General features: G+C 44.7%; 1 protein-coding gene across 5 annotated transcripts in view; it reads left to right on the plus strand.

Annotated features, from left to right (window-relative positions):
• Positions 1–9143: 9143 nt before the first annotated feature.
• AGK (acylglycerol kinase) overlaps positions 9144–20585 on the plus strand; it is a 71761-nt gene continuing 60319 nt past the window's right edge. The window contains exons 1-2 of one of the 5 annotated variants that reach the window (XM_059172053.1): positions 9144–9388; positions 12898–13015. In XM_059172053.1, the coding sequence (XP_059028036.1) occupies positions 12915–13015 (101 nt within the window). In that variant the 5' untranslated portion in view covers positions 9144–9388; positions 12898–12914. Of the gene's footprint in view, positions 9389–10095; positions 10235–10379; positions 10402–12305; positions 12613–12641; positions 12779–12897; positions 13016–20585 lie in introns of those variants that run through there. The other 4 variants (XM_059172052.1, XM_059172057.1, XM_059172055.1 and 1 more) reach the window with 4 other exon arrangements.

Consider the following 20585-nt stretch of genomic DNA (forward strand, 5'->3'; position numbering starts at 1 on the left):
TGTTGCAATATCATACATTAATTAACAAGGATTTTAAAAATATCGTGATCTATGGACACCTAGAATTATGCTGTGCCACCACTGAGGATAAGAGATTTCCCCTGCAGCTCTACCCCAAAGACCATATTGGCTGGTACACTCCTTTGGTGCTATTGCAGTGAATGAAGGGGGTGGGCACTGGGCCCTCCACCACAAGGAGGCACATATTTTTGAGGCAATAACTATGAGATTTGTGTGTGCTCCAGTGGCCCACCTCACAGGTGAATGAAAAGCGATCAGGTTTGAGTGAGTTCAGAGCATGAGAACCTCCTTGGCTGCTCTAGCACCATTGACTACATCCTTCAGCCCTTAAGTCCTAGCAGGTCTAGTATCTGCTAAGTCTGCCCCGCAGATTGGGGTGTTGAATGGAGCTCAGCACAAGACCCCGTGAAGGATCCACAGATTTGCTTTTATTTTCCCCTGCCTGTCATGCCTTGCCAGAACCACTGCCTGGGAACATATCAGAGGTCTTAAAAATGGTCATGGTGCCTTGCACAACATTGCTTCTAACCAAGGAATCCAAGTTAGATAATGGATTCTAGTACATGAGAATCACTGGACTTATCATGTCCCCAACACCCAGAAGCAGTTGGTCTTATGGAATCATGGAATGGTCTATTGAAATTCACTAGTGCCCCCAGCTGATTAAGTAAGCATTTTCAATAAGGAGTGCTGCCTATAAGATTGAGAATATTCTTTGAATCAGCACAATATATGAAGCAATTCTTCCTTTAGCCAGAAGACATGAGTCAGGCAATCAAGTAGTAGAATGGAGAGTAGCTCAACTCACAGATACCCAGTGACCTCCTTCCAAAATGTTTACTTCGTGTCCCCATTGTATAAAAAATATCCAAAATAGAAATGCTGGTACCAAGAGGATAATATTTTCACTGGATTTGAAGCTTTGACTACCAACTGGGTGCTATATCTAATGAGGTCACTGGGTAAACAGGGAAAGATCAGGGTCATGCATTAAGCCAGTGTATCCAACATATCTTATCCATCATTTCATGCCTAATGACCCCACCTGTCTCTTGTTCCAGCTGCCACTGTGCAACCAGCTTTGCATGTGCTCAGACCGACTTTGGAGAGGCGCAGCCAGAATGCGCCTATCTTGAATGTGGGCCTCAGGCTCTTGAGAGGTTGAGGTATCCCTGGCTTTCTTGTTGATATTGCTGTGAGAGCCTGCTCTGCGCCCATTCCTACACATTCCCACACCCTGCAGGAAGCTAACAGCTTGATCGTGGAAGGCAAGAGCAGGTGGATAGATCCTTCCCCTACTTCTCCTTCACAGGATGGTTCTGAGACTTAGTTGATGTGGATTTTGGAGGACAGTCCCATTGGATAAAGCTATCGGTCACACTTTAAAGGTGGCCAGCTTTTGCTGCCTCGGATCCCCATTCTTCCTTGTCCTTCTCCATGGGAGTCATGTCTTGAAAGGTAACAACAGATTAACTCTCAATCTGTTTTGTAGAACCCAGACTAAGATAGCAATGTGCACACATGGGCAAACACACCCTGCCTCATGCCAATACAAATACAATCGAAGGTGTAAAAGAAGGTCTTGGAGAAAAACTTCAGCAGCAAAAGAAGGGAGGAGAAGGAGAAGGAAAAGGAAAAGAGTGTGTGTGTGTGATATGATCCCACAAACTCTCATTATTCTGTATTGAGATGTGCTTGGGCTAGGCACAACTGGGCATACCATGGGAAGTCCTCCAGCAGCGAAATCCTGTCCCTCTTACTCTCCATATTTTAGGGAAATTGAGAGAGGAACAGGAACATCTGGTCTACATGTGACAAAGGGAGCATCTTTACTGGGGAAACAACTAGGATCTGGAGCTCAGCTAGCATGGTCTACACCTGATGCCAGATCTTGCATTCCTCGTTGAGCTGGCTGAGTCCCAGTGACTCAGCTTGTAGCCAAGCCTGCATAAACTAGAGATGGAAAAGAGTATTGGGGGCCTTAAGTAAAAGACTGTCTCTCCTGGTGAGGGACTTTCACCCAATTTTCAAGGGCAAGCAAAGTTGTTGCTAAACAATGAGAGTAGGAAGTTATATGCATGAAACCCAGGAGATCCTTGACCACTTCTTTATGTTGCCACGTCTAAGGGCAAAGGTTAATGAGGTACGACTGCATCTCTATCCAGGCAGGACCTTGAATTCAGTTCCCCAGGAATGAATATTTGATTCCCCTCCTCAAATTTTAACCAGCAGAAGCCTGGCCTAAGGTGAGGAAATGTGGAATGGGTAGCGGAGGGACAGGTTATAATCATGGCTACAAGTTAAAGACTAGTGTCAGAACAAGGATGAATCCTCCACCCTGTTTATACATTTTCATTTAATTTTCTTTGCTTTACTCTTCCTTTGGGTGTTTTTAGGATTTTCCCTTTAGTGTTCTATAGTGTGTCTGCTCCATCTGCCAGTATTTTTGAATACTGCTTCTTCCTATTCTCTATTCTCTCCTTCTGGAGATACCACTAGATGGTTATGGGACCTTCTCATGCTCTCTTGCATGCCTGTTAACCCTCTTTTATATTTTGCCTCTCTGATGAATGAAATAAAAGAAGAATTAAATAAATGGAGGGATGTTCCATGTTCATGGATAGAAAGACTCAATATTGTCAAGACGTTGGCTCCTCCCAGTTTTATCCATAGATTCATTACAATCCCAATCAAAATTCCAGCAAATCAGTTTCACAAACTGATTCTAAAGTTTAGGTAGAGAGGCAAACAACCCCCAAATAGCCAATGCAATATTGAGGGAAAAGAACAGAGTTAGAGGATAGATGCTACCCAACCTCAAGACATACTATGTAACTACTGTAATCAAGACACTGTGGTATTGGGGAAAAAATAGATCTATGGAACAAAATAGCTCAGAAATAGAGCCACATAACTATCATGGACTGAGCTTTGAAAGGGGGAAACAGCAGTACAGTGAAGAGCAGTTGTCTTTTCAAAAAATGGGGCTGGACCAGCTGGACATCCATGTGCAAAAGAAAAAAAAAGAATCTAGACACAGACTTTATACTCTTCATAGAGGTTACTTCAGAATGGATCATAGACCTAAATATAAGATACAAAACTATAAAACTCCTAGAAGGTTACACAGGAGAACACCTAGATGACGTGGGTGTGGTGATGCCTTTTCAGATACAACACTGAACATGGTCCCTGAAAGAAAAAAGTTAATAAGCTGGCCCTTATTAAAATGAAAAAATTATTTTGTGCAAGAGGCAATATCAAGAGAATTAGAAGGCAAGCCACAAACTGAGAGAAGGCATTTGCAAAAGGCACATCTGGTATTGGACAGTTTCAAAGTAATCAATGAACTCTTAAAACTTAACAATAAGAATACAACCTGATTTTAAAAATAGGCCAAAAACCTTTACAGACACCTCACCAAAAAAATATGCAGAGGGCAAACAAACATGAAAGATGCTCCATGTCACATGTCATTAGGGAAATGTAAATTAAAACAACGAGATGCCAGCACACATCTATTAAAATGGCCCCCCTCTGGAGAGGGCACCACCAAATGTGGAGTGACAGGAGCTCTCATACATTGCCAGTAGGAATGCAAACTAGTACATCCACTTTGGAAGACAGTTTGGTGGTTTCTTACAAAACTAAACCTATTCTTGCCATGTGAGCCAGCAATAATGCTTCTTGTATTGACTCAGAGAGGTTGAAGACTTATGTCCACACAAAAACCTGCACATCTGTTTATAGTAGATTTATTCGTAATTGCCCAAACTTGGAAGCAAACAAGAAGTCCTTTATTAAGTGAACAGATTAATAAACTGTAGTACAACCAGACAACAGAGTATTATTTGATGCTAAAAGGAAATGAGCTATCAAGCCAAGAAAAGACATGGAAGAATGTTAAATGCATATTATAAAGTGAAAGAAACATATCTGAAAAGGCTACATAATGTATGACTCCAATTAGATGACATTAAAACTAGGAATAGGGAACAATCAGTGGTTGCCAGGGTGGTAGTGGGGAGAGCTAAAGGGGCAGAGCACAGAGGATTTTTAGGGCAGTGGAATGATTCTGTACAATATTATAATGATGGAAATATGTCACTATACTTTCTTTGAACTCATAAGATGTACAGCAGCAAGAGTGAACTGTAGAGGAAACTGTGACTTTGGGAGATTAGGGTGGGTCAACATAGGTTCGTCAGTTGTAACAAATGTATCAGTCTGGTGAGAAGTGTTGATATTGTAGGAAGTTGAGCAAGGGTAAGGGCAGAGGCATAGATAGAAAATTATTCTACCTTCCTCCCAATTTGAACTTATAATTGCTCTAAAAAATAAGGTCTTAAAAAATTGACTCAAAATTCATTAGAGATGGAATTACCCCCTTCTTGTTCTGGAATGCTTAGCACTGAGTTACTTTGGGAGACCGGGATTTGCAAAACAGAATTGGAGACCTTTGTCACTTTTCACTCCTATATCAAATGAAATAGGTAGCTAGAAAGTGCCAGATGTCGCCAGGAGGAGTAGTTGGCAAAGAATGACAAGGAGACACGTTAATAAGAGAAGTCACATTCAGAAAAAAGCTGGGCCCATATGGGCAAGAATGAGCATTACAGAGGGTCGTATAAAACCCTGTGTTACATTGGGAAGATATTCTCTCTCCTAGGAACCTGCTGGTTTCTCAAAAGGCCTCATTTACATGTCTCCAATCTGGTTGTAGTAACTGCAGTGGATACTAAAGGTCATAACAAGGAAGAGATTTTAAGCATAAATACCACAAGAACACCATTTTGTACTTTTTCCTAAGGGAAACAGAGTAGTCTGAAGAGGAGTCTGTAGGCATAAAATAAGTAAACAAACCAGAAATGAATGTTAAAAGAATCCATACATAATTTTCTATGATAGAAGTTCTGGCTGGGGAGTACCTATTCCCGCAGGCAGATTTCTTCTGAGATGCTACATATAAGGCTATTATATGTAGGGACGAGCATTATATCAGTTTTTCTGAATCTTGAACTCTTTTCATGTTAGTGAATCTATCAACAACAAACACGGCACGGGTCCAGGGGAATGGCTGGAGAGTGATATTAGGAACAGTAAAAGGTAAGGCATACCATTGATATGTATCTGCCATTTACTTTCACCTATATGCCTCATAAAAACCTACCATCTTTTAAAAAATACTGTCCCTACTATGTCTTCTACCCACCCATAGCCTTAGGCTTACAGTTCATCAGTTCAGTGCTCTTGGCATCAAGAAACAGAAAACCCTGACTCTTAACTGACTTATGCATAGTTAAAGGAATATAATAATAATATTATTATATATTATATAAAGGATAATATTATATATTATATAAAGGAATGTAATAATATATATTACACAAAGGAATATAGTAATATATAAAGGAATATAATAAATTTTATATATTATATAAAGGAATATATATTATATGAAGGATATAATATATAAAGGAATGTAATAATAATATTATATATTATATAAAGGAATATAATAATAATAAAGGAATTATTTCCTGTAATAGGATGTCCAGAGTTTGAGCAAGCTCTAGAAACAGTACAACCATGTGGCTCAATGACGTCACTGGGGACCCAGGTTCTTTCTCTCTTTGCCTCCCATCTTCTGTGAGTTGGCATTGACCCAAACTGGTTCCCGTCATGGCTGAGCACGAGTTGTGGCAGTGACATGGTCAGGCTGGGTCTGAGCACCCCAAGGAGGGTCCTGCAGGACTAGTCAAGATGGTCCTTGGCCTCACGCAGGGTAGAATTCAAACGCAAGCTGGAGAAAGTGAAAATTGAGTTTACTGAAGAGTGTGAGTGACAGGCAAAGGATAGACAGAGTGACTGGGAGACTCAGAAAGCAAAGGAGAATGAGTCTTGTCATCGCTTGGGATTAGAGGTTTATACTGCAAAGGGGTCTAGGGTACACATTCCCGTAGGAATCCAGGGTAGGGTCTGATCAAAGGCAGGGGACAGGTGGATGACAGGTGTTATAAATTACCAATGGTAGGGGTACTGATGCCAGCATCAGTGAGGTTTGTCTGAGGCTAATGTCCTGGAACGTAGGCAGGAACTGGCTCTTCTTAGGTGTTATCAGGTGTTTGGGGCCTAGAGCAGAACTAGAGAATGGTTAACTTTCTTGTTTCCTCCTTGAAGTGGGAACACCACTTCTTTGGCTTGCTCAGAAGCAAATATAGAACACGAGTTTTCTTAGCAGAAAAACAGCAGAGATGGAGACTTTCTTTTCTTTTTTTAGATATTTATTTATTTATTTGACACAGAAGGAACACAAGCAGGGGGAGTAGGGGAGGGAGAAGCAGGCTTCCTGCTGAGCAGGGAGCCCGATGTGGGGCTCCATCCCAGGACCCTGGGAACATGACCTGAGTGGAAGGCAGACACTTAATGACTGAGCCACCCAGGCGCACTTCTTTTGTTTTTGTAGAGAGGGAGAGAGAGTGTGCGCCAGCTGGGGGAGGAGCAGAGGGAGAGGGAGTGAGACAATCTCAAGCGGGCTCCACGCCTAGCACGGAGCCCCATGCTGGGTTCAATCTCACAACTCTTGAGATCGTGACCTGAGCCAAAGTAAAGCGTTGGATGCTTAACCAATGGAACTACTCAGGTGCCCCTAGACAGAGCCTTTCTAAGATGGAGTCCCTTCAGCTTCTCCACCTCAGCAATTTTAGGTATTATGCACCCATATGATCTTGTCTGAGGAAGAAAGTCATCCCGTACCATGTGATTGTCCCCTTACTGTACTCCTAGAGTCCTGCAGCCGTCACCACAGCCAACCATCGCACATTGCATCCCAAAAAGAAATCTCAGATCCATTAGCAATCATTTTCCATTTCTCCCCAACCACCCCCAAGCCCAGCCCTGGGTAGCCTCTACTCCACTCTCCAGCTCTATGTATTTGCAAATTCTGGATGTTTCGTGGAATTAGAATCATATAGTATGTGTTCTTTTGTGACTGGCATATTTCACTGAGCATAATGACCATAACGTTTGTAAGGCTCATCAGCATCTCTTCCTTGAATTCCTCCCTTTTAAGGAGAATGAAACCTTTCCTGAGATCTCTCAGCAGACTCGTCCTTAAGACCCTTTGGTCTAAATGGAGCTACATGTTCAATTTTTAATCCAATCACTGGCACTGGAGGAGGGATTACTATGCATATCTTAAACTGATGCCACTCCTTGGCAGTATACCCTTCACCCAGATTTCTGAAATATTATCCAAAAACCTATCAATTATTTACCATTTTCACATTTACTGCCCACCACTCTGATTTCAGGTCTCCTTCTTAAAAGGACCTTGTGATTACATTGGACCCACCCGAATACTCCAGGATAATTTTCCCATCTCAAGAACCTTAACTTAATTACCCCTGCAAAGTATTAGTAGATTCCAGGGGTTAAGGACATCTTGGGGGGGGGTCATTATTCTCTCTACTACAGTGTTCAGCATCAACTCTTTTGTTGAAGGACACAGGCTTGGGCAGAGGGAGAAGCTGAGCTGGGTTGTGTCTGAGACAACCTCAGCTGACCCCGTGAGGAGCTGTGGGGCTCTCAGAGATGTTTGGCTTTGGGCCAAGTGGCCAAGCTTTTGAATTCTCCCCTAGATCAGTCACTGGATGTGGGCCACCTCCAGAAGGCAGTGACATTGGTGAAAATGGTTCACCACATTGGAAGCTGTCCCTGGAGGGGCCGACAGCTGAAGGCTGTCTGCCCAAACCACCCCCAGCAGCTGGGACAACAGGTGTTACATCTCCATGTCCAACACTCAGTGCTGGTAATGATGCCTGAGAAGAGCATTTGAGAAATTTCCATGTTTCAGCATCATTTGTGTCCTGTCCTTACAGATTTACAAACCACATGCTTAAGATGTGGCTTTCACTATAATCCCTTATAGGATGGGAATGAGGGGACAATGTCCCTCCGGAAATGATTTGAGGGGACAATTGTTAGCTTCACTGAGGGGCCAATAGTAGCCTTACTACAGGGAAAATATTATTAGCATGAGTTATATAACTTCAAAATTAAATGGGATACTAAAACAATGCATTAAAACGTCAGTAAATATGTGTAATGGGTACAGTTAACTCCTGGAAGATGAATTTATGACTAATTTATGACTTAGTCCTATTTTGATGTAGATATTTCCCATTTGCTGGTGACATATCTGAGTCATAGGCTCCCCCTGTTTCTATCTATACAAACATGCAGTATAGGAGAGAACAGAAATTCTTTTTCAGAGACCTATCATGCCCCTCACCACTGCTCCCCTCTTCTTTTGCATGGGTAGTTCTGAGGTTTTTACTCCATAGAGATGTCTCATCTTTTCTAGTTTCAAAATCCATGCAGAAACCTGGGAGTTGTTTCCAGATTTCTCTGCTGGGAACACAACAGGCTGACATCACCATCCCCATTCACCCCTGTACTGGCCACAGTGAATTGAAGGCTTCATATTAAAGAAAGAACGTAAACTAACAAATATTCCTGTGTGGCCCTGGGAGCGCTTTTCAATTAGGGATGTTCCTGATTGAGGCCTGCGATGCTATGCATGTCTGTGTTTGGCCTCCTTGGAGGGGCTTCTTCTCTCCAGGGGTTTTCTCCCAGGTGGCAGACACCAGCCACCCTTCTTCACAGGCTTTCTGGGCATCTGCCTCGTGATGCCTGATCTTTCCAACAGTATATGGTTCCAACTCTAAATCAAGTTTTCCTCTCCCAAGTTTTAGGAAAAAAACTTCTTTCTAGATTTTCTGATTGGAAAATCTGATTGGATCATAGTATGTGCATCCAAGCATAACTTTTCCCATTTTTGGAAACCACTGTTTTGTTGAAGCCCTTAAAGCTCAGTCTGCCCATTGGACCCTCCCGCCTTAGTCCCGGATTTTTCTAGCCTTACAGGGACGCCGTTCAGCAACTCATTTTAAAGCAAATGTTCTAAGAGGTTGGGAGAAGAGAAGCGAAAACAACTATCTCCCATACCTTCAACATCACATTTTATAGCTACAAGATGTGCTTCACGATGATCTTCTCACTTCCCTCATTCACTGACAGAGCCTCGGGAGAGAGGGCATAGCAAGTTCCCACGATCTAGTGTGGCCCAGTGAGGAGGAGAAGCTGGCAGAGTATGAATTATTTCGCCAAAACCTCGCTGGCTGTTCTCATGGTTCCTAACGCGTACGTGGAGTGGAAGACAGAAAGGACTCGTGTCTCTCTGTAGCAAACGGGGAACTTAGAATTCAAGCTCTCCGGAGGCTGGAACCGTGCGGGGTGCGGTCCATGAGCGCCTCGCCAGGGCCGCACTCCACACCCGGCAAAGCTGGCTGACGGAGGGAAGCAGGTGAGAAAGAGGCGTGCATGGATCGGTTTAGTCCCAACACTAATGGGGAGGGGAAGGGGCCAGGCGCTGGCGGGAGGGGGAGGAATTCGAGCTGCTGCCTGGTGGTCAGCGCGGGCCCCGGCCTCTCGGTAGCTCTCGCCTCCGGGATTTACTCACTGCACGTGGCCATGGAGAAATGTAAAGTAAACCAGATCCCATCGTTGCCCCGGCTTAATGCCCCCACTCCTGCCCCTCTCCTTCCGTACAACGGGCGGACTCCCTGCGACCGCGGCCCCGGCCCACCTGCCCCGCGTCCCCGCCCGGCGGACTCCTTGGCTTCGCCCACCCCCCCCCCCCACCCCCCCCGCCAAACTGCCTCCGGCTTTAGAGCTTTCGCCCCGGCTGTTCCCTCCCCCAGGTCTTTGCAGGCCCCGCTCCCTCTCCTTCCCACCAGCGGCCCCGCTCGGAAAGGCTAACCCGGGCCGCCCGACGTAGCGTAGGCCTCGCCCACCCACTCCCTTCAGATCGCGCCGTTCGTGGTGCGTTGGTCTCGCCCTTAGGATCGAAACGTGCCCCGTTCATCCACGGTCCGCTTTAGAGCCGGTCCTAAAGCAGTGTCTGCCCTGGTGGCTCCCGCTAAAACGCTGCGGAGCGACCCCCGGCCGGGTGAAGGGACGCACCGACGAATCACCGCGCGGAGGAAGAGCGCCGGCGGCCCCCGGGCGGCGACCCCCGCACGCAGCGCCGTCCCCGCGCGTCGGGAAGCGCAGCGGAACCCCGGCGCGGCGGGCGCGGTTTCCCGTCACGGCGCGGGGGAAGCTTGAGGGAGCGCACAGGAAGGCAGGGCGTTGAGCGGGAGCCGCCCGGGTGAGTGGCGGGGGGCGGCGGCGGGGAGCGGAGAGCGGGTCGCGGGCGCCGGGCCGGGCCGGGCCGAGGGCTCCGGGGTGCGGGACGGAGCTGCGGGAGCCTGCCCGGGGCGCGGCGGCGGCGGCCGGGGGCCGGGCGTGCGGGCCGCGGGAGCCGGCGGGGAGAGGGTGGGAGCCGGGGCCCCCCCGAGGGATGGCGGGGTCCGGGGTGTCACTCCGCGGGTCAGCGGGTCTGGGTTCTGGGACCAGAGCTGTCGCTGCCCTGTGCGACCCTTACTCTTCTTGCCCTTTGGGCTTCGGCTTCCTCATTTGCAAAACGGGGAGAATCGTTTCTGATCGTCTGACGGCTTCATTCATTCCCGGTGCTTTTAGGTTGTGTTTCCTAGAGAAGCCTAGACCGCGCCCACCCGGGAGGGGTTCGCCGGGAGGGGTTCGCCGTCTAGGGAGAAAATCCCCTCCGTCCCGGCAGGGAGGGCCCAGTACAATTAGAATTTGGGCGTTGTTACAAACAAACAAACAAAACAACGGGAACAACAACCCACCCCCTGGCCAACCTGCTTTACAGAGGAGAGATGTTCATTTTGAACATATAAAATTTAGACTTTAACTCAGATTAAGGAAGACGAATTCTCTTGGGTGCTTTAGAAGGAATATGCATTCTATATTGCGCAATTGCCACGACAACTTAAATCCAGAACAATTTACAAAGGGCATTCACCGTTCTTTCAGGTGTGATCTTTTTAGCCAAATGACTTAATCAGACAGGTGTAGTATCCTCATTTTTACTAAGGAGTCCTGTGCATTCGCAGCCCCATCAGAGGTGATTTGTACAGCCTGCTGAGTTAATCAGAGCAGCTGCTGTGTTCTCATTTGACTAACAGGGAAAGACCAGTCGGTAGAGGCTAAGTGACTTACCCAGGCTCGCCCTGTCATAAAGTGACTCTGGAATTCAGGCCTCAGGACCCTTGCACCACTGCTCATTTCACTACACTAGATTGCCTGCATGTTTCCATGTTTTTATGCACGAATCACTATTTTGTGGCCAAAAGGGAGTTCCACTGGATCACGGGTGGAAAATCATGCATGAAAACAGACTTTTATCAACTCTCAGATTGCTCTCTAACAGCATTGGTGTTTTCCCCTCTTTCTACCCTTGCCTTGGGTGATTTTTATCTGCACTCAAACTTTGACGAGTCCCAAATCTGTATCTTCTACCTCGTTTCTCCCAGCTTCAGACTGCTAGATCCAGACTTCCCACTGATCATTTGAATATCCACTTGGATATCCTCTGGGCATCTCAAACTCACTCTCTCAACAGCACACGCCACCTTTCTACACAAACTTGTACTACAGATCTAATGATTGAAAACTTTTATTGAGTTAGTTGCCCAAGTACAGCCCTGGCTTGGTTTCTCCTCTCACCTCCTACAAGTGGGCAAGTGAGGTTTATAGCCAAGGAGCAGGCTGATGGTTGGTGGATAGAAAGTTAGGTTTGATGAAGGGTGGACAGTTGTGAAGGAATATGTTAGGTTGAGTATGAGGAAATCAAAGTTAGCGGGACACTTAGGAAGGCCTGTTTGTTAGGATTCTTCTTGGCATCCTTTGTCTTCAGAGATGGTGTTCCTTTCTTCCGGGTTCAGGGAGTGTATTTCACAGATGAGGGTTTTATGACTGGTTTCAGGGAAGAAGGTCAGGTGAGGAGGTCACAATGACCTTCCCGCATCTGTCATTTTCTGACTCCCTTAGCTTAAAATATTCAATATGCTCAGGTGCCACATATTGGGGTAGTATGTCCTGAACCCTGTGACATTCACCCAGTTAGCTGTTGAATAACTATTGTGTGCTGTATCTTATTTTAAGCACTGGGGATACAGCAGTGACCAGAACAGGGTCCTTATTCTTACAGAGTTGACATTTCAGTGCGATGAGCTCATAAACAAATTAGCAAATAAGCATCATCAAATGATAAGTGCTGTGAAAAAGCAAAACAGAGTAAGGATCTATATTGTCGCTTGGTTTTTTAGTAAAGTTGTGTGAATTTACTTGCTTAACAGGAGTACGTGAGTGAGTTTATTTTGTCATCAGTGAATATGACCATGTAACCATTTCTTAGTTTTAGAGGTGACTGGTACTAATCCTTTGTCATTCGCATGTTTTCAGTTAACTAGAAGGTGAGCGTTTTCACACAGCCATTTGCACTTGCCCTGTGAATTTTCTGTGCATGTTCTCTGCTTATTTTCCTTTTGAGGGGCTAGTGTTTTCCTTTATTTTGAATGAGCCCTTCAGAGTCCTTTATATGTAACAGACAAATACTCTTTAACAGTGGTAGAGTGACTGCAGGGAGACAGGAAAAGCGGGAAGCCTGGAATTCGCTTCTCTGTACGTCTCTGCTTGCTTTGAATACGTGAGGTTCCGGTGAGCAGAGAGGGAAGCAGTGCGTTTAGGTGGAAACAAGTGAGGAGAGAAAGAAGAAAGACAGGTGGGCAGTGAGAAGATGGAGTTGATGAGCCTGGAAGGGAGCAGATGGGAAGAGACCGGAGAAGGGGTAAGGAGGAGTAGGAGTGAGGGAAGGAAGATAGGACAGGTGCATGGAAGGCAGGTAGGGGGCCTCTACACAGTGAGCTGGGGTACTTACTTTTTCTTTTTCTGCCTCTGTTAATCTAGCATATCCTTAGGAGAAGATGACCGTGTTCTTTAAAACACTTAGAAATCATTGGAAGAAAACGACAGCTGGGATCTGCCTGCTGACATGGGGAGGCCATTGGCTATATGGAAAGCACTGGTAAGTGACAGCCCCACCCCACCTTCACCTCCAACGACAAAACCACCCAAAAGGGCCTACGGTCAAAATCTTGTCTCTGTAGCACATTGTGGTGTAAAAGAAAATTAAGTGTTAAAGCCATAAAGACACGGGCTTCTTATAACCAGTTCAGGAAAACTGTAACTACAGCGGTGCGGTGTCTTTAATACTGGACGACAGTAGATATATAGTAGTGAGATCGGAAGCTGAGGAGATTGAGAAGTTCCCTCCCAGACTCTTGGTAGACAGGGATTGACCCCCTGTGTCTCCTTGTGATTTTATTCTTTCAGTTTCTTACTACTGTCTTGATCTGTTACCACGGGTGCTGTTAGACCCTGACTGAATCCGCTTGCTCCAGCCCCTGTGGCTTTTCCAACATTTATCCCATTAGCCTGGGTTAATAGAAATGAGACAAAGACTTTCACATCTTTTGTTTGAATAAGGAATTCAACAGCCATGGGTTTTATTAGCCTCTAGGTATGAAGGGAGAAGAATGTGCCAGATCTCCCTTCTGGTTTAACATGGTAATAAGATTTAAAGAAAGTTTTTGTGTAAAATTATATAAATAATTATGAGAGCCAATTAAATTTTCATCTTTTGGGGATTAAAGGTGACATCTCAAGTATTTAACAGCACTCTGTAATCCATCTAGGTGTCTTAAATGACTGCTTTGTTAAACAGAAAACAGCTTTTGTAAAGAAGTCTCCACAGTGGAAAGGAGATTCATACTGATACTTCTGTAAACTGTCTTAGTTCACCTTTGCATAGGTCAGAGATAATCTTAGGATGCACCATGGTATCGAGATTTTTGGCAGCTGTAGATTAAAGGGAACAGATCCCCCCTCCCCCCTAAGTATTCTCAAGGCTCAGTGCTTGAATTCCATTAGCTAGCATGTAAAGAACAGACTTGAGAAGCTTAAAATTTGTAATACATTAAAAAAAAAATAGGTGGAGGAAATGTTTCGACAAATGGAAAATGAAACATAATGTGTGCCTTTTCTCCCTTTTCTAACCATCCTTGAGTCCTTACACGTCCTGCCACATGGGCACTAGGATGACTTTTGCAGAAGTCCCCAGGCTGTGCCACAGCTCGTGCGAGCAGGAAATGATTCCTGAGGATCGCTGCCGTTTCTGCTGCTAGGTGAAGAATTGAGGCAGTATCCATGTACCCTGTCCAGGATGTCTTGTAGATACCCTAGTAATTACTTAGCTCTGAAACTGCTAGAGCCAAAATGCCTTTGGAGTCTCATTTTGCTCAAAAGGCCTCATTTTGCTCTGTTTCCACCCTTGACAATCAAGGGTGTGTTTAGGATGCAAGCCCTATTGCTCTGTTGCTTTTCCTTTTCTCAAACTTTTCTCTTGTATTTTGTAGTACTATGTGGTCTTTTTGTTTTAAAATTGTAGTAGAAAGCACATGATTTGTCACCTTGGCCGTTTTTAAGTGTGCAGTCAGTAGTGTTGAGTAGACGCACATTATTGTGCAACAGAGCTCTAGAATTTTTTCATCTTACAAAACTGAAACTCTCTACCTATTAAACACAACTCTGCATTTCCTCTCCCCACCCCCAGCCCCTGGCAAGCACCATTCCACCTTCTGTTTCTTTCAGTTTTACTGTCACAGGTACCTCGGATAAATGGCATCATATAGTGTTTGTTTTCGGTGACAGGCTTATTTTACTTATGATGTTCTTAAGGTTCATTAACATTGCAGCCCATGGCAGGATTTCCTTCTTTTTAAAGGCTGGATCCTATTTTGTTCTATGCATGGATATAATCACATTTTCTCTATCCATTCATTGTTAATGAACGTTTGGGTTGCTTCCATCTCTTGGCTGTTGTGAGTAATGCCGCTACAGTGAATTTGGGTGTTCAGTTATGTCTCCCAGATCTTGTTGTCAGTTCTTTTGGGTATAATAGTCTGAAGTGAGATTGCTGGGTCATAGGGTGATTCTCATTTTTTGAGGAAGCCCTATGCTTTTCCATAGTGGCTGCACCATTTTACAATCCCACCAACTGCAGAGGGCTTCCAGTTTCTCCACATCCTTCCCAACACTTGTTATTTTGTTTTTGTTTTGATAGTGGCCATCTTATTGGGCACAGTACAGCATCTTCTGATTTTGATTTGCATTTCCCTAATGATTAGTAATACTGTGCATCTTTTCAAATGTTCAGACACCATTTGTTTATCTTTGGAGAAATGTCTGTTCAATCCTTTGCCTATCTTTAAAAATCACTTTCCCTGGTTTGTTGTTGTTGTTGTTAAACTGTAGAGCTTCTTCAGCCCATTATGAGATACATGATTTGCAGGTATTTTTCTCCTGTTCCATAGGTTGCCTTTTCACTCTATTGATGGTGTCCTTTGATGCCCAGAAGCTTTTAAGTTTGATGTAATCCTATTTGTCTATTTCTATTTTTGTTGCCTTTATTTTTGGTGTCCTAAGAAATCACTGCCAAATCCAATGTTACGAAGCTTTCCCCCTGTGTTTTCTTCTGGGGGTTTTATAGTTTTAGGTCTTATATTTAGGTCTTTAATCCATTTTGGCCCTTTCCCCATTCCGTTGTTTTGGTGTCCTTGTCTAACATCAGTTGATCATAAATGTAAAGTATTTGTTTATTTACTCACTTGTTCTCTGTTCTTTTGGTCTGTATGTTCGTGCCAACACCACCAGCTTTTAAGCTTTGTAATATGTTTTGGATATTAGGAAGTATGAGGCCTCCAACTTGGTTCCTTTTCAAGATTATTTTGGCTAATTGGGGTCCCTTGTGTTCCATATGAATTTAGGAGTTTTTTTTTTCTATTTCTGCAAAACATGCCACAGATTTCGATAGGGATTGTGTTAAATCCATGGCTCATTTGGGGTCATATGGACATTTTTGTGATATTAAGTCTTCCAGTCCACAAGCATGCATTTATTGGTGTCTCTACATTTTTTCAGCAGATTTATAGTTTGTAGTGTACAAGTCCTTCACCTTCTTGGGTTAAGTTTATTCCAAAATATTTTATATTTTGGTGCTATTGTAAATGGGATTATTTTCCCAATTTCCTTTATTGGCTTGTTCATTGTGAGTGTATAAAAATAATGGATTTTTTTTGTGTTGATTTTTGTATCCTGCAACTTTCCTAAATTTGTTCCAGTGGTTTGTTGTGTGGAATCTTTAGAGGTCATCTGCAAACAGATAATTTCTATTCTTTTCCAATTTAGATGCTTTGATTTCTTTGTCTTGCCTAATTGCTCTGGCTAGGACTTCCAAAACCACGTTGACCAGAAGTGGTGAGATCTTTGCCTTGTTCCTGATCTTTAAGAAGAAGCTTTGTTTTTCACTGTTGAGTATAGGTTTTCCATATGTGGCTTTTGGCTCTGTTCAGATACTTCCTCTACCCTTGGGGGCTGAGGACCTTATTGTCACTTGCCCCTGTTCCGCTCCTGAAATCTGGAGCTTCGGTGTCCCAGTCCCCCAGTCTGCCATTATTCGTTTCCTAACCTTAGTTCCCTTTCTCAGTGTCACCAAGACTTCCTGTCCCTTGGGCCCTCCTTCGGTTCCTTCCTAATCTGTCACTCTCTCTACTTTCTTCACTTTTTCCGATCCTAATTTCTCCATCCAGCGCATCACCCACTTCTCAGCTGCACGTTTCACGCGCCCTCCCAGCCTTCTCGGGCTCTCGCTCCTTCTCCTGCACAGTTAAGCCATTCCAGTTGGTTTTGTCCGTTTCCCAGCCTCCTACTCCTGCTCTCCCCTACTCAGTCTTGGTTAGAATTATTCTCACCAGTTTTAGTCCCCATCCTTTTTAATAGCCCAGCTCCAGACCCAGTTGACTGTCCTTGAAGTACTTTTTTTCACCGGCTCCTGTTCTTCCTCCTTGATGTGTGGGTGTTTGTCGCTCTCTGGCTCTCTTGGCGTGCCCTTCCCTTCCACTCCGGCCTGAGGGAAGTGGTTCTCGAGGACTCTGCCCCAGGCCATCTTCTCACACTACGTCCTCTCCCTCTGTGATCTCTCCTCACAGTGCCTGCAGTTTCCAGCTGCAGTCCGCAAATCCCAGGTTCATTAGCATTTTGACCTCGTCAGAGCTCCAGACCTACATCTGTGTTCAGCTGTTTACTTATCTACTTGCCTGCTTCACCAGTGCCTTAAGCTCAGTGACTTGAAAATCAGGACGTTCTTGCCACCCCCAGCCTTCTCAGTGATCAGTACCACTCACCGTTTTCTGGCTTCCCAAACTAGAACCTGAACGTCACCCCGTGACGGTCCTTGCTCCTCCGTTCCCACATTCAGACCATGCGTTCGTTCTAAGTGCGTTTTGCCTCTTCTACATCGCCGAATGTGTTCAATTTTCTTTTTGCCTGCTGTACTGTCACCACCACCAAAATGTCATCCCTGGCCTGGATTCGTATTAAATGTATCCTAACTGTTCTCTCCTCACAGGTACTCTTGCCTGTTTCTTATCTAATTTCCCCACCCTGCCAGAGTGATCTTTCAAGAAGGGAGGACTGCTTAACAAAATAAATAAATAAATAAAAAAGAAGTGAGGACTGCTGCTTTTAGACTCAAGTTTACATGACTTGGCCCCAAGTGTATACGTCTCCAGCCTCGCCACATCTACACTTTAGTGTGTAGAATTATCAGGTCACACTCTGGAAGAAGTCTCTTTCCGTGAAGTTCTATTTCAGGGTTCCTTGGAGGGTCTTTACACATGGAGCCCTCCTGGAACACTCTCCTCAACCCTTCTTCCCCAGCCAGCTGCCTTTCCTCCAGGTCTCAGACATTCTTTCTTCCCCATGCCCTGCACACACATTTATAATCTTCCTTTCTGTCTCATTGGGCAAGGTCACCATCCTCCTGTCCCAGGCCAGCCCCTCCAGTGCGGATCTACATCCTGTTCTCCCAGTGGTTAGCCCGTCCCTCCCTTTATGTTGAGTCTCACCCTTCCTGCTTTCCCTCCTACTTGTCAAACTCCTGGTGGCTTGAACTTGTCCTCTCTCAACTTTGTATTTCCATTTATTCACTGCCCTGTGTCTCTTCTTCCATTTTTGCCATTCTTGAAAGCATACGCCACCTCTGCAGTCTCTACCTTTACAGAAGAATAAGCTTAGTAAAATTTGATTTCTGTTTCATCATTTGATTGAACCTACTGTTGTCAAGGTCATTAATAGCTTCTTGGTTGTCAAGTTCAGTGGATACTTTTCAATCAATTTCTGTCACATTGATTCTTCTTGACTCTGTTTTTTAGCTACTTGGAGGTGATTTCTCAATCTGCTTATTATCCCTTTGATGTTGGACTCTCCTAGGTTCTGATATGCTCATTCCACACCTGGCTGAGGTGATCATAACCACACTGCTATTTTCTTTCTTTCCTTCCTTCTTTCTTTCTTTTTTTTTTTTTTTTTTAAAGATTTTATTTATTTATTTGACAGAGAGAGATCACAAGTAGGTAGAGAGGCAGGCAGAGAGAGAGGAGGAAGCAGGCTCCCTGCTGAGCAGAGAGCCTGATGCGGGACTCAATCCCAGGACCCTGAGATCATGAGCTGAGCTGAAGGCAGCGGCTTAACCCACTAAGCCACCCAGGCGCCCCACACTGCTATTTTCAAGTACAGTATCATAAGGGTATCATAAAGGTCCTTATCTTGCTTCTCTTGACATTGTCTGCAAATAGTGGTCCTGGGGTTACATCATGTGACCAGCCATCAAAATATTCTTTCCAAAAGAGAACTCAGATCATAGCCTCCTTCTGCAGATGACCTGTAAATGACTCTCCAGGGTTTAGAGGACAAATACCCAATTCTTCAGTCTGGCATAGAGGCCCTTTGTGATTTGGCCCTGTCTTCCTCTCTAGTCTTTTCCTGGTCCCTTCCTGTCCCACCTCCATTGCCTATCAGCTTGTCCTGTGTTCCAGAAGTCTCTAAAAGAAGGCCTGCTCTGTTATCCTTCTCTTCCTCTTTGCATGTGTTCTTCCCACCTCCCAAACACTTGTACTCTTCTTCACCTGGCCGGTAACTCAAAAAATGTGTCCTAGGGGTGGCATTATTTGATGAAGAGGAAAGAAAAGCAACAACTACTCAACAATGTGTTGAATAATTACTCTTTACCTGGGTCTGGGTTGGTTATTTTCATGCGAGTGGTCTCAGAACCCTGAGATCATGACCTGAGTCAAATGAAGACACTTAACCAACTGAGCCACCCAGGAGCCCCATATGCCTTCTTTTTTGAAAGACTTCTTCCTCTCTGCACAGTGGCTTTGAGATTCATCTGTGCTGTTGGATTTATCCATAGTTCATTCCTTTATATTGCTCAGCAGTATCTACATGATAAGCATATAATAATTGCTAACATCTTAGAGAATTTTAAATTACTTGTTTTTTATTTCTAAGGCGGGTGAATATAATATCTTATACATTTTAAAAAACAAATTGTTTTATTATGTGCATTTGACTTTTTTCTTCCCTTTGGAAGGAAAATAGTATCTCCTGATGTAGGATTCACATGAGAATAATAACAATTCCCTGTATTTTCATGTTTATTTTAAGATTTTAATAAGGGTCGTGGTTTTTCCAAGGAAAAATTTTTTTCTGCAACAGAATTGGAAAAGGTTGCACATATTTATTTTCATCTGCCCCATTTTTGGCTGCTGCCTTGAATTTGTCTTTTGACTCAGGTATTATTTATTTGCAGGCTCTTTTCCACAGTTACTGTAAGTTTTCTTCTCCCTTGGGAATTCCTTTCCTTTTTTTCCCTCCCTTCCCTTCACATTCAAGGGAAAAAAAAAAAAAAAACAAACCCTGTGATGCTTTTCCCTCTGCCTCCTTCCCCTGCAGCTGGTTGCAGGCATCGGCAGGAGCAGCAGGGACTGCTCTCAGGACTCCATAAGGGCAATTGAAGAGGAGGAAATGACCCTGTTTGCTGAAGTAAAGAGAATCTAAGTATTGCTCGTTCCTCTTCAACTGCTCTTCTCGAGCTTTCTGGGCTCCCTGGGGGAGATCCCGTTCCGGTCCTTCAGGTCACTGTGCCAACAGTTACCTGCGGTCGTCCTCCCTTGTTTCTCACCCTTTTAGTGGCGAGGAATCTGCTCATAGAAAGCGCAGGAGAAAGGAGGCAGGAGGCAGTGGAGTCTAAAGTTGTCTCTGGAGTCAGACAGAACGGATGCGTCCTGGCGGCAGGACCGCCGCTCCCTGAGCCTCCGCGCTGCCCCACCCTGTAGAGAGGGCTGATGACAGCGCCGCACTGGTTATGGAAGAACCAGGTGGGTAATGGTAAAGTTCTTAGCATCGTCCTGATAGACCTAAGGGCTCAATAAATGCTAGTAATTGTGAGTAAATTTGATGCACTGTATGTCCAGTACTTTGAGAGTTAAAATGAATTACTTCTGGTAACTGGGCAGCTAGAGAGACCGCAAGTGAGGAAGGGAAGCAAAGATGTGCCAGATGGTCCAACAGCATCTCAGCCTTACTTATTTCACCTGACATGTGTATCAAGATAGCTTGGAAGGTGCAGTTCGAAGACAGAACGTAACCACAAGAGAGGCAGGGCGAAGCAGTTCCAGCTAGCTTGGTCTGTGCCG

This window comes from Mustela lutreola, chromosome 4, assembly GCF_030435805.1.
Source record: "Mustela lutreola isolate mMusLut2 chromosome 4, mMusLut2.pri, whole genome shotgun sequence".
In the NCBI taxonomy this organism is placed as follows: domain Eukaryota; kingdom Metazoa; phylum Chordata; class Mammalia; order Carnivora; family Mustelidae; genus Mustela; species Mustela lutreola.